At 40.5% G+C, this 13,523-nt stretch overlaps 1 protein-coding gene across 1 annotated transcript in view; it reads right to left on the reverse strand.

Annotated features, from left to right (window-relative positions):
* Nucleotides 1–1,185: 1,185 nt before the first annotated feature.
* LOC104275773 (prolyl endopeptidase-like) overlaps nt 1,186–13,523 on the reverse strand; it is a gene marked incomplete at its 3' end in the record, with an annotated part of 36,616 nt that continues 24,278 nt past the window's right edge. Inside the window, exon 5 of the mRNA XM_009871817.1 lies at nt 1,186–1,322. Coding sequence (XP_009870119.1) covers nt 1,186–1,322 — 137 coding nt within the window. The remainder of the gene's footprint in view (nt 1,323–13,523) is intronic.

Consider the following 13,523-nt stretch of genomic DNA (forward strand, 5'->3'; position numbering starts at 1 on the left):
TCTTCGTTTGCAAAGCCTAGCCATGATGATAGTCAGTAGTTAAGTGAGTCAGGACTTCAATCTTTTAGGTTCTGGTTATATAACTGCATCTCTCAAAACCTGAAGGAAATTAAAAATGTAGCTTTACAAAGCAAATAAAAAGCTTTCAAATAATCATAGAACACAAGATGGGGAGTCCATTGTTAGACAAGGTATTTGCTAGAGAGAACGAGAAACTGTAAATGCTATTTAGAAATACAATCAGTGACCTGGAAAAGCAAGTACTACAAAGGATTTCTCAAAATGCGCTGATGCCAAAGCAAGACAGGTAGCACCTAAACTTAATAGTATGTTTCATAATAGATTATTTTTGTGTTGGTGAGTTGCTCCTCTATTTGGAAAACTGCTCTCCATTCAGTCCTTTGCACTTCTGTTTTCTTCTGTCTCACCTAGGAGCATTTCTTATGTATTACAGAGAATCACTGCCTCTTGGTAAATGTATTCAAATCCCCTTGCTGAAGAAATAAGCCTCTTCTTGAAAGAGATCATCTATTCAATAAAGCTTATGGCTTTTGAGGGCTACAAATCCTGTTATGCACACAGCATTTTTTAGTTTACAAAGCACTGCTTTGCATATGCAGAGCCCATACCACGTGCATCTCAAGACAGAATCATCCTTCCTCTTCCACGAACATATGGGAATACAGTAGGAGTTTGCTTCTGATGTAATCTCTTCAAAAGTATAACATGAAAATACAGCCATATTTTAATTACTGACATTCTGATTTTCTATAATGTTTAGGTATAGGTAATTGTATAACTTGTAAAACAAGAGAACTTCCCATGTTAGTAGTTCAGCAAAGGTCTCAAATATTTGCTCAGTCTATGTCCACATGCTTTTCTGCTGAGCTCAGTGATCGAGCAGGAAAAGCTTCAAGTGTAATCCAAAGGGCAGGGTGCCTGCTCTAAAACTCACAAAGAGCACAGCACTTCTCTGCTCTGACATAAATTTATTCTGTGACCCTGGGTGAAACCCCTGAATTTAGAACTAACAAAGGAGACCAACGATGCCTGGACACTGACAGCACCCCTGGTCCGGGACCTGAAATACCTTACTCTGTCAGAGCCACAGCCCTCGCTGCCTTTGGTCTGTGGCAGCTGCTAACACTAGACACTTCAGAAGACGGTATAAATTACCTCGCTTACCTGTAGCTTGGTGTAATTGATATGTTGAAGCCTCCATATCCATACAAGAAGGCAGGATGAGAACCATCCAATTTAATTCCTTTCTTGTGAATAATAAACATTGGGATCTTCGTACCATCTTTGCTGGGGTAGAAAACCTAAGACAAGAGAAGAACAAACCCGAAAGGCTGTTATAGTCACTACACAACTTGGTAACAAGAATCAGAGGTGATCACTTCTATGGTGTCCAATAAGTAAAACTTTCCAAGCAATCTGCACCAATTACCCAGGTAAAGTTCAGTAATGGCCATCACCTGCTTTGTTGCTTAACAGCTCCAGAAAATGTGTTAAAATGAGACAATACAAACATTATCATTTTTATCAATTATCACATAATTTATTGCATCAATCAACCAATTTATTGTATCATATCAATCAATCATTTATCATATCAATTATAATTTTATCATTATCATATTTATCAATTCTATACACATGGGAATTAAGAAAATGCTACAAAAACAATACAATTCTCTGCAAGAAAAGACTGGCCTTGCAAAAACGCAAGAACTGCATGGTCCATCATATATGAAAGCAGCAAAGACTGAACTGTCAAGGGCAATGAAGAGAACTAAAACCAGATTTCCAATCTAAAGTTATAATTTGTAAAAATGTCTCTTTTTCTAAATTCAAAATTTCAGACACTAGAGGACAGTGGACAGAGAAAAAACTCGTAGAGTGGTGACTTATTGAGAGCCCACTAAACATTATACTTTTGGATAACAAAGAGCTATGCTACTACCAAATAAATATGTAAAACTCTCTGAAGACCCAGTCCTGTACTGCTGACAACAGAGAGAATTCTTTGGAACAGCTGATGCAGCAGTCTTTGCTTGTAAAAACATAACGCAGAAGGCCAAAGACACTTGAAAAGTCCCATTATTTTGCTTTTAGTATTAATAATAATGCTGCAGAACCTCCAAACCCATTCAGCAAGACAAGTGAACTACCCGCTGGCTTCCAGTAAATCAGCTCCCAAAACACCAGGTACCCACATAGCACATGCTTTCATATGTCAATCACTGCCACAGCACTGTCTGAACTTAAAAGCTAAATTCCATGTACACACAGACTGCAATTGCTTAACACGGTTCCCATGTTTTGTTGTTTTGGTGCACATATCTGCCTCTGCACCCTAGGATCCGGTGTGACTTATTTTGCCAGCCAAGCAAAACACGTGGGTATGAACGCAGTTTACTGCTTGACGTGGAATTCTGGTCGACCACTTTTCATTGCTTTCACTTTAGCATCATTATTTGCAGCTTCTAGTCTAATTAGACCAAAGAAGAGGTAAATGAAGAATGACATTCTTATCATTTTGTTGCATGTTCGTAACCTCTGTGTATTTAAAGGAAATAGACCTACCATGCTTTATAAAAGCACATGATCAACAAGATCTATTTTTATAACCCATGAACCTCAACAGTAATATGAACCTGTGCAACACGTTTATTCTGAGCATTGCCTGTAATGTGAAACATGTAAATCCACGTGGCATGTTGAAAACAAAATAATGACATTTAATTTTATTTTAACCATTGCTGAGGAAATGTGAGAAATTTTAAATGACACCACATCTACTTCTGAAGGCTTCATCAAAACTTGTAGACATATTCCAGATAAAATTCAGTATTTCAGAGGCCCCAGCAGATGGAAAAAGTCAGAACAAAAGCCTGAAGGCATTTTCACACAGATGAAATCACTGTTTCCAGCTACTGCCACAACTATAACTTTACTGACAAAGTGCCGATCAGAACTCACTGCAGTAGAATACAAATGATTTTAAGTATTTAACTGATTGCTACAAACAAATAAAAGGTCTGATAGATAGGAGAACTGCTGAGGCTGGTAATGAGGAGTTCCAGAGAGACTCCTCTCTAAAACGCTATCCGTCAGTTCCAGCTGTTGGTGACAATTCACATGAAGTGAGCATCTTACCTTCCTATGTTTCCAGCAATGTACTGCTCTTGGCCAGTCCTTTCCCAACGATTAAAGGATGACGCTAATTTTAGTGTTTATTCTGAACAAGGGACTTTTCTTTTTTTAAAAAACCCAACTCTCTGAAAACTGACTTTAGTAGAACTTGGGGGCTTGCACTAGATGATCTTTCGAGGTCCCTTCCAATCTCTAACATTCTGTGATTCTGCAAACTTTTATCATCATCTGTTAAGATTAAATAACATACCATTAAATGAAAAGCAAAAAAAGAAAGATGCATGTCAAGGTGACATTTGCAATTTAAGAGTGTTCACTCCTATCTTTGCTAAAATAATGATTCTCCCTCCCTCCAAGAGAAACAAATGAGAGGGGGGTGGAAATCAATTCAGTGAGACACTGAGATATGTGAAGCTATTTAAGCTTCTCCAAACAGACAATTTTCAACAACTGATTCAATCTCACCTTTAAATTAGGTGTTATCTCTGAAGCAAGTCCAATGGTTTATTCATGTAACCGATAAAGGGACGTGCTTCTATCTCAGAGATTAAGGTAAACTGGAAAGGGCAAGCCCTAAAAAGAAAAATTTCTCAAGATGGTATTTCATGCCTAAATTTAGAAGCTGTCAACCTAGACAGCATTAAATGCTCATAAAAGGGTACCACCGTTTTCTGCTTTATCACACATAGGAGTGGATCCACTTGTACTGGTCACATTACATTACTCATCGCTCATATGTATTTTCAAACAAAGACTCATATCACTACAGCCATTAGCATATATAAGACAACAAATTTGCAAAGCGATATTAGAGGGAAAAGGATGGAGAACAATGCTTCAGAAATATTATTATGAATGCTGAAACTCACAATTCAAGTAGGGACATGCTAAAAATAAATATTTTCAGCCTCCAGGAATGCACCAGCAGTGCTGTGTGGTTGACAGGGCAGTCGTGCTGCATGCAACACTTTGTGCTATTCCAGGAGCATACGCTGGAGCAGCACAGCAGCCCTGAAATAGTTGTAGCTCACTTCATCTCACCCCAATGTCCCTATCTGTCGCACAGCAGAGGGGCCTCACTGCCAGAAAGTCTTGCTTTCAATTCAGATGCCGGAACCTGTGGCATAAATTTATAGTCCCTATTCTTATTATGACTCAGGGAGAAAACAACAGTTTGTACAATTACTCATTTCTATAAACTCCATGAAGAAAAGGTTATATAAGCTACACAAACAACAATCTTAGTCATTCTTCTTTAGTGGTGTTTTGTTTTGTTTCTTTCTGCTTGTTTGTTTGTTTTAAGCTTAACATTTGAAAGCAATTTATACTCTATTTTCACCTAAAAAAGACAATGGAAGTTTACTTCCAAAATAGTTTATGGAGTAAGTTTTACAAGTAGATACAGTTACTGCCTGTGTCAGAGGATTTGTAAATCTACCTAGGAGTTAAGTAAGATAAAAATCTGTACATTCACTCTTGGGGAGGACTTTGTCCTCCTAATTATTATTTGTGCAGTATTTATATTACGTGAATCTTCACTTCGGGAAGAGGTGCACAATCAGCAAGCATTGGAGACACAGACCTAAATTTAGAAAGACTAAGTTTATCCACTTCTGCCTCTACAGTGACAAGAAGTATCCTCTCCATCTCAAGTCATCAGGAGGCAAACTCCAAGTATTTTAGCTTTTGAAAAGCTTAAAAAGATTTGAAAGGGTGAGGCTGGAGACCCAGTTTTTCTATTGCTTGTCTATAGAGATAATATAGCCAGACACTGAGACTTACAAATAGAACTAAAATTAATTCTAGCGATCATACACTATGCACTTCTCCTGTGAGTAAATATGAAATCAGTATCTTTGAATATTAAAGGAAGTGATTCAATCATCACAACAAATAAACAAAACTAATCTGTCTGAATGCTCATATCATGCCACACAATTAAAAGTACCTAAACCTACTGAAATTGAGTAGAAACTTGCATTTTTAAAAATTAAAAAACTCAGCAATTTGTGAGTATTCAGTTTCACTTTTCTTCCTGTTAGAAATGTTTCCTCTGTTTATGCAATGGAGAGATTAATAGCTGTATGTAATTACAGGTGTTCGGGAAAAGTGCATGTATATCTGAATTCATCTTACTTTTACAATACTAAAAATCTTTCTAATAAAAAAAAACAACCCCAAAATTGTCCAGAGCTAAAATCAACCTTTTAAAAGTAAGATTCAACACAGGTTTTGAAATACTGTTGTAAAACACAAATAAAATTTATCTTATCCAGACAGGTCTCATGCACATATTTTAAAAGCTGTGAACAATATCTGAATGTCTAGAAACCTCTTCTAATTTTTCTGACTCACTCATTAATGGCAAAGAGAATTAAAATCCAATTAAAAAGTGATTAGTTTGACTTTTCAGAAGAATTATTTCTTGCAGATAATACATCGATTTTACATATGAAAAGAAACTTTGACTTCTGGGACTTGAAAACACCCCCTAAGTCACAGTAGGCTCATTATTCTTAGAAAGCCACTAGCAATTCTAAAAATTTCTCTCTCAACTTCTCTTTCGTGATTAGGTACTACATGCCAGAGATGCCAATTCTTCCCATTTCTTTGTGTGCTTGATCAAAACCAGGTAAGAGTTACACTTGTCATTAGACTGACATCCACCGTGCAAAAAGCCAAAGAAGTTTACAATGAGTGACTAAAAAGTATAAATCATGCTGGAATACTCCTCACTGAAAATGCGCATTCAACAATTTAGGTTTAATAACACCATGAAAATGCCTTTAGAATTCCTTTTGTTCCCATGTCTTCTATATAGTTTCACCAAGACAATTCCTTTTCACTTGGAACAACTGGAAGAACGTAGCAGCCTTGTGAAACCCAGTACTTGTCTTCTGCTTCTAGATAAGAACGGCTGCCCTCACGCAGGGCTGCCGAGATTCCATCAGTGACTACTGCAAAGCTACAGCCTTTCAAGCATCCGGTTTCATGTAAAGTATTCCCTTCATTAAGCACGAGATGAAGATTTCTCCTCACACACCAACATTTGAGATTTGGGGAAGAAAAGCACGAGGAATTTATTGTAAATTACACAATGTCATTCACATCTTCCAAAATGTCCCAAGTGCTTTTTTATAGGCTCATTATTTTAAAAAACCCACAGAACCATCTTTGAAAGATGACTGGAAGAGTAAACTTAAGGAAGTATTCCCTGGAGAAAGTTTCTTACACACAGGAGCACCACTTCCTGATGCTAGTCTGGGCCTAAAGACTATACAGCACACAGAATCTAGAATCATAGAATGCTCGGTGTTGGAAGGGACCTCTATAGATCATCGAGTCCAACCTCCCTGCCAGAGCAGGATCCCCTAGGGCAGCCACACAGGAACGCATCCAGGTGGGTTTTGAAAGTCTCCAGAGAAGGAGACTCCACAACCTCTCTGGGCAGCCTGTGCTCTGTCACCCTCATGATAGGGAAATTTCTCCTCATGTTGAGGAATTTCCTATGTTCTAACTTAAACCCATTATTCCTTGTCCTATTACTGAGCACCCCTGTGAAGAGACTAGCACCTTCCTCTTGACACCCACTCCTCAGATACTTATACACATTAATAAGATCTCCTCTCAGCCTCTCTTTTCAAGACTAAACAGCCCCAGTTCTCTCAGTCTCTCTTCCTATGGGAGATGTTCAGGTCCCTTGATCATCCTCGTAGCTCTCCATTGGACTCTCTCCAGTAGGTCCCTGTCTCTCTTGAATTGGGGACCTCAAAACTAGACACAATATTCCAGGTGCGGTCTCACCAGGGCAGAGTAGAGGGGCAGGAGAACCTCCCTAGACCTGCTGGACACACTTTCCTTAATGCACCCCAGCATCCCATTGGCCTTCTCGGCCACAAGGGCACATTGCTGTCCCATGGACAACTGACTGTCCACTAGGACTCCAAGGTCTTTCTTTATGGGGCTGCTTTCCAGCAGGATAACCCCTAATCTGAACTGGTGCCTGGTGTTATTCCTCCCCAGATGCAGGACTCTACACTTGTCCTTATTGAACTTCATGAGGTTCCCCTTTGCCCAGCTCTCCAGCCTGTTCAGATCTCGTTGGGTGGCAGCACAGTCTTCCTGTGTGTCAGCCACCCCCCCAGTTTCATATAATCAGCGAACATGCTGAGGATCTATCCCCTCATCCAGGTCGTTGATGAAGATATTGAAGAAAACTGGACCCAGCACTGATCCCTGGGGAACACCACTGGCCACAGGCCTCCAGCTTGACTCTGTGCCGCTGATCACAACACTCTGAACTCTGTTGCTGAGCCAGTTCTCAGTCCACCTCACGGTCCAATCATCTATCCCACACTTCTTGAGTTTTCCTATGAGGATGTTGTAGGAGCCAGTATCAAAACTCTTACTGAAGTCAAGGTATATGACATCCACTGCTCTCCTTTCATCTACCCATTTGGTCACACTATCATAGAAGGATATCAGATTAGTCAAGCAGGATTTCCCCTTAGTAAACCTACGTTGGCTACTCCTGATATACTTCTTGCATTTTGTTAGAGATGGCCTTCAGAATGAGCTCTTCCATCACCTTCCCAGGGATGGAGGTGAGGCTGACTGGTCTGTAGTTGCCTGGGTCCTCCTCCTTGTCCTTTCTGAAGACTAGAGTGACATTGGCTTTCTTCCAGTCCTCAGGCACCTCTCCCATTCTCCATGATTTTTCAAAAATGATGGAGAGGGGCTCAGCAACAATGTCAGTCAGCTCTCTCAGCACATGTGGATGCACTCCACTGGGAGCCATGGATTTCTGCATTTTCAGTTGCTCCAAGAGGTCTCTATCTCAATTCTCACTGACCAGTGGAGAGTCTTCCTCACTCCAGTTTTGCTCCCTTACTTGTAGTGACTGGAATTCCTGAGGGCTGGTCTTAGGAGTAAAGACTGAGGCAAAGGAGGCATTCAGTAATTCTGCCATCTCTGCATCCTCTGTTATTGGATCTCCCACCTCATTTAGCAGTGGACCCACTCTCTCCCTACTCTTCCTTTTCTCACTGATTTATTTGAAAAATTTCTTCTTGTTAACTTTCACCACCCTAGCCAGACTAAATTCCAAGGGAGCCTTGGCCTTTCTTGTTGAGTCTCTCCCAAGCAATACACCTTATTTATTGCAGCAGTGGCATAGACACAAGCTGGCCCCATGGACAGCTCTGGCAGCCAGCCAACGGCCACCTGTAAGAGCAGCTCTTACTAATCACCAGCCTCTGTATTTCTACATACAGGATGAATCAGATGTTAGGAGAATAGAGAACTACTACCACGACACAGTAAATCCATGGGATCTGATGTTTGCTTTCCTCAGAAGGGAACCCTCATCAAACTTATTTAAGCCTCTTAAATTAGCTTCAAAGCAATTCTGTGTGTGTTGCAAGGGCTGATTAATACAGAACTGGACAGGGACAAAAGTAACTCAGTACAGTAAAAATTTATGCAGGTAAAACCCATAAAGAACACCCACTACAGACATTTGCAAAAGCACGATGAAAATAATCAAGGAACCTTTTAGAAGAAATTGTTTCTCCACCCCCCACTGGGGCAAAAAGCAGCCTCATGATGACAAAGTGCCAGGAGATGGTCTTTTAGAAGAAATGCCTCCTTACTAAGTACAGCTGCCTGGCTGCAAAAGACCGCAGGGAGGTATCTCACAGTGGTGGTGTGAGGAGGGAGGGGAAGGCAAGAGAAAAATAAAGCTTGAAGTTCAGAAATCTTGCAAGACCAGCATGGCAGAAATTGCTTTTAAATGTCTCTTTTCCAGATTAGTTATCTAGTGGAGTCCTTCAGGGGTCGGTACTGGTACCAGTACTATTCAATATATTCATCAGCGACCTGGATGAGGGAATAGAGAGCACTGTCAGCAAGTTTGCTGATGACATGAAACTGGGAGGAGTGGCTGACACACCAGAAGGCTGTGCTGCCATTCAGAGAGACCTAGACAGACTGGAGGGCTGGGAGGGGAGAAATGTTATTAAATACAACAAGGGCGAGTGTAGAGGCTTGCAACTGGGAAAGAACAACCCCATGTGCCAGTACAGGTTGGGGACTGACCTGTCGGAGAGCAGCATAGGAGAAAGGGACCTGGGGGTCCTGGTGGACAGCAGGATGACCATGAGCCAGCAATGTGCCCTCGTGGCCAAGAAGGCCAATGGCATCCTGGGGTGTATTAGAAGGGGAGTAGCTAGTAGGTCACGAGAGGTTCTCCTGCCCCTCTGCTCTGCCCTGGTGAGGCCACATCTGGAATATTGTGTCCAGTTCTGGGCCCCTCAGCTCAATAAGGAGAGGGAACTGCTTGAGAGAGTCCAGCGCAGAGCCACAGAGATGATGAAGGGAGTGGAACATCTCCCTTGTGAGGAAAGGCTAAAGGAGCTGGGTCTCTTTAGCCTGGAGAAGAGGAAACTCAGGGGTGACCTCATTAATGTTTATAAATATGTCAAGGCGGAGTGTCAGGAGGATGGAGCCAGGCTCTTCTCGAGGATGACCAGTGATAAGACAAGGGGCAAGGGGCGCAAGCTGGAACACAGGAGGTTCCACAAAACCATTAGGAAAAACTCTTTCACTGTGAGGGTGACAGAGCACTGGCACAGGCTGCCCAGAGGCTGTGTAGTCTCCTTCTCTGGAGACATTCAAAACCCATCTGGATGCATTCCCGTGTGACCTGCTCTAGGTGATCCTGCTTTGACAAGAGTTGGACTAGATGATCTTTCAAAGATCCCTTCCAACCTCTAACATTGTGCAATTCTGTGAAAAGGCAGCATGCTCTTTGCACAAAGCCTTTGTGGCAAATGAGATCTAGCAAGCCCCCTCCTTCTACTCCACTTTTGCAACGTGAAAGATTTCTTGCCTCTTGTCTAAATGTTTATTCTCTGCCCCTTTCAGTGTGGTCTCAGAGCTTCCTGCAGCAGAATAATTAGCATGTGCCACAAATAGTTATTCCTGTTATCAATTTGCCTTAGAGAAAACTTAAGTGTATAGTGCAGAGACAGAAAGGTATCAGACAGCTAACATTTACCTTCTGAGTTTAATACATATTGTAGCCATGATAAACAAAAAAATGTTCCAGGGGGCTTTACAAGTTACATTCTCTTTCCTGAACTACCTCTGTGTTTATGCATTCAAGAGATGTATTACTATGAAGTACTATAGCATAAGATAAGCAAAGGACTGTCTCAATGGAAGTAGCACACCGTTATAAATAAAAACGTAAGTAACAGCTGTTGGTTAGTGCAATTTCTTTCATTAAATCAAGCTTCACTTCATTGAGAAAACTGTTCTGACAGTAGACAGCTCACTATAATAGCATGTTGGCATTAGAAAGTAAACACTACTCATCTTTGCCATGCTGGAAATCAGTTCAAGTTGTAATGAGAAATGCTGTAAGTATAGAAATGCAGAGGTACCATAACCATGGCATAAGCAAGGGGGAGAAAATGGCTTATGCAAGCTACTGCACACTAACTGTTCTTATTTATGGTTTTATGCTGTGGTAGGTGCACACATCTAATTCAACATGCTGAGAAAGAGATATATTCACTCAAACTGGGCTAATTTGCAGCTTCTATGTTTCTGACTCCATCTCGCTCAAAACTTTCTTGGTTATCTCAACACAGCCCCACTGTTGAGCTTTTACAACCTCCAAAAAGACGACACAATCACTGTTGTTTTTTCTCCCTAAGCAGGGGCATCTCCACAGTTCAGGGTGCTCAGATTTCACCTGTAATTCTGCATCCAAAAATTTTTGCACAGAACAAACCCAGTCTTGACACTGGTGATGCCAAGTGCACAGCTTGTTTCAAAGCCCCAAGACAATCCACATATTCCACTCATGCTGCCAAGAAGCTTTATTTACAATTCTCAATAGCTGGAAAATTTCAGAGCACTCTGCACTCTGTTCCTTAGAGAATCAGACAATGTTTCTTCTGATTCTCTCCCCATCCCACTGCAGAGAAGGGAGTGAGCGGCTGTGTGGGGCTTAGTTGCTGGCTCGGGATAAAGCATGACAGCCAGTATCCTTCCTCTTGGACTGCTGGGTTAGATGAGCTTTTAAGATTGTTTTTACATATATTTTATATGATTTCAAGACGAGAGGCTTCAAAAGTAGAAATGAAGAAGCAAATACTCTGAAAGAGAACAAATGCCCTCCTTCACGCTGCCTTTCACCTTTCACAAAACTGTAATTGTTTGACAGGTGTAGAAGCCATCCAGGGAGTTTACATGTATAATAAAATCTACATGAACAGCTGGTGAGAACAGAGATACATTCAAAAATCCACGACTTGCACTTAGAATCTGCATTGGCTAAATTTCAGAAAATGGTTTAAACAATTAGATATTAAAATTTTAAATGTTAAAATTAAAAAGAAAATATTCTAAAACTTCCCCATATATATTAACAGATGCGTAGACACCTACAACAATATATTATTGTCAAGCAGTATGGGCTTCACTAACAAGTAAACAACTGTAATTACTACTGTTCTGTAAATCTGCTTGAATTTAAAAATCCTGGGGCAGAGACAGATACGTCCCTGCGTTTATAACTCCTACTAAATGTGAATTCTCTTCTTTGGAAACTTAATGACTATTTATCAGACTTACACGACACTGTTAGCACAGTACTGAAAAGGACAACCAGAAAAGTCTGATTATCTGGGTGGCCCAATAAAGAAATTCAACGTGTTTCCCCGCTAGATCAGTGGCTCGAATGCTGGCCCAGCCAGCGGTGACTGATAACTGCAATCGTCTAACGATCTTTTGCCATCTGTGTGAACAAAACCAGTGACTGCGGTCCCAGGGCGACCTGTCCTCAGTGCAGCATTATCATCACAATTTAACACCCTCCTGGGTAGGCTCCATGAGGCCAAGCAACGGGTGGGCAGATGGACAGAAAACCTCCCACACTTGCAGAGGAGCACTCTCATTCTGAACAATGCTGGCACGCTGAAGTTTGACATTTAGCCTCAAAAAGGAACAGAGAAAAGTGGTAGCTACTACTTCTTTGTTTCAGTAGAAGACTTTATATACAGTCCTTAGTGTGCTGAAGTTTTCCATTTTTATGACTGCTTAGTCTAAGTAAGACTTGAACAGCCACAAAGAAGCTTCATAACCAGTGTGGGGTTTTTTTGGTGGAAGCATCCTCTAAGTTTGATCCTCCATCGGTGATGGAAATGGCCCTTCAGTCTGCACTATATGAGACACACAAACACCACGCTGATCAAAAGACAGCATTCTGTCAGCATTTAATACTACTAGAGATAACAAGAGTGGGAGCTTTTTATTGATGCTGAAGTTTTATGAACTGCTACGTGTATAAGACTTTGATAATTGGCTTGATTAAGTTTTCAAACTACATCTGAAAACTCAGCTCTGAGGATCAGCAAAAAGAGGAGCAGCAAACCACTGCCATTAGAAGAGCAAACCATGAAAACATGCCACCTCCTCAGTGTGCAACCATGGACAAATTTAGTTCCGAATGCTTCTGCTCCTGTAGAATGAGGCTAGTAATATTCACTACCTTTGAGAAATAACACTGATACACAAAAGGGAGAAGAACAGTTCAAGGAAGATTCCCACTGAGAACCATTAAATAGAATTCTTACTTATGACTAAGGGAGTTAATTAAAACAGTAATGTGTTCACGGTTAATTACTGGAGGTGAGATCAATCATGGGAGTTAATACGAAAGCTGGAGAGAAAAAAGTAGGGAAGAAATCTTCAGTGACTTTAGAAAGAAGACAAGAATAAACATTTCCACTACAACAACATTCTCATTTTAATCTCTCTATATCAGCAAAGAATCTACCTACTGAGATCCCTGAAGGCTTAAAACCAAACATTCATTTAAGATATCTGAGTGAATGACTTTTTATATCTTTTTCCTGATGGGAAAATGTATTTTGCCATTTATTGTAAAAATCAAAGCTTCCACGATTAACAAGGCAATTGTTTAAGACATAGGTGGCTGTAAAACAGTTCTTTAAGCTCTATTATAATTGCTTAAGTTCTTGTTTAAAACTCCTGTGTGTAAAAAGGCATTCTCTACACTACGTTCAATGGTTACAGCTCTGTTTCAATCTGTTATTTCACCTTGTGTTTTAAGGAATTCTGAGAAAGAAACAGAGCACAAAACGTAGCTTGGGATCAAGTACGCCATCTAACCTCTCCATTCACTAGAAAAGTGAAAGACAAACCACAGAAGTTCAAACAAAAGTTCCACTGAGTAAGGTATACGAATATTTCACAACGAGTTTTAGTTAAACTACTAAGCAATCACTTCTCTCATAGTCTTAAAACAAATGAACCTCTTTATAATGTCTTGA

The sequence above is a fragment of the Apaloderma vittatum genome, unplaced genomic scaffold, assembly GCF_000703405.1.
Source record: "Apaloderma vittatum isolate BGI_N311 unplaced genomic scaffold, ASM70340v1 scaffold20956, whole genome shotgun sequence".
NCBI lineage: Eukaryota > Metazoa > Chordata > Aves > Trogoniformes > Trogonidae > Apaloderma > Apaloderma vittatum.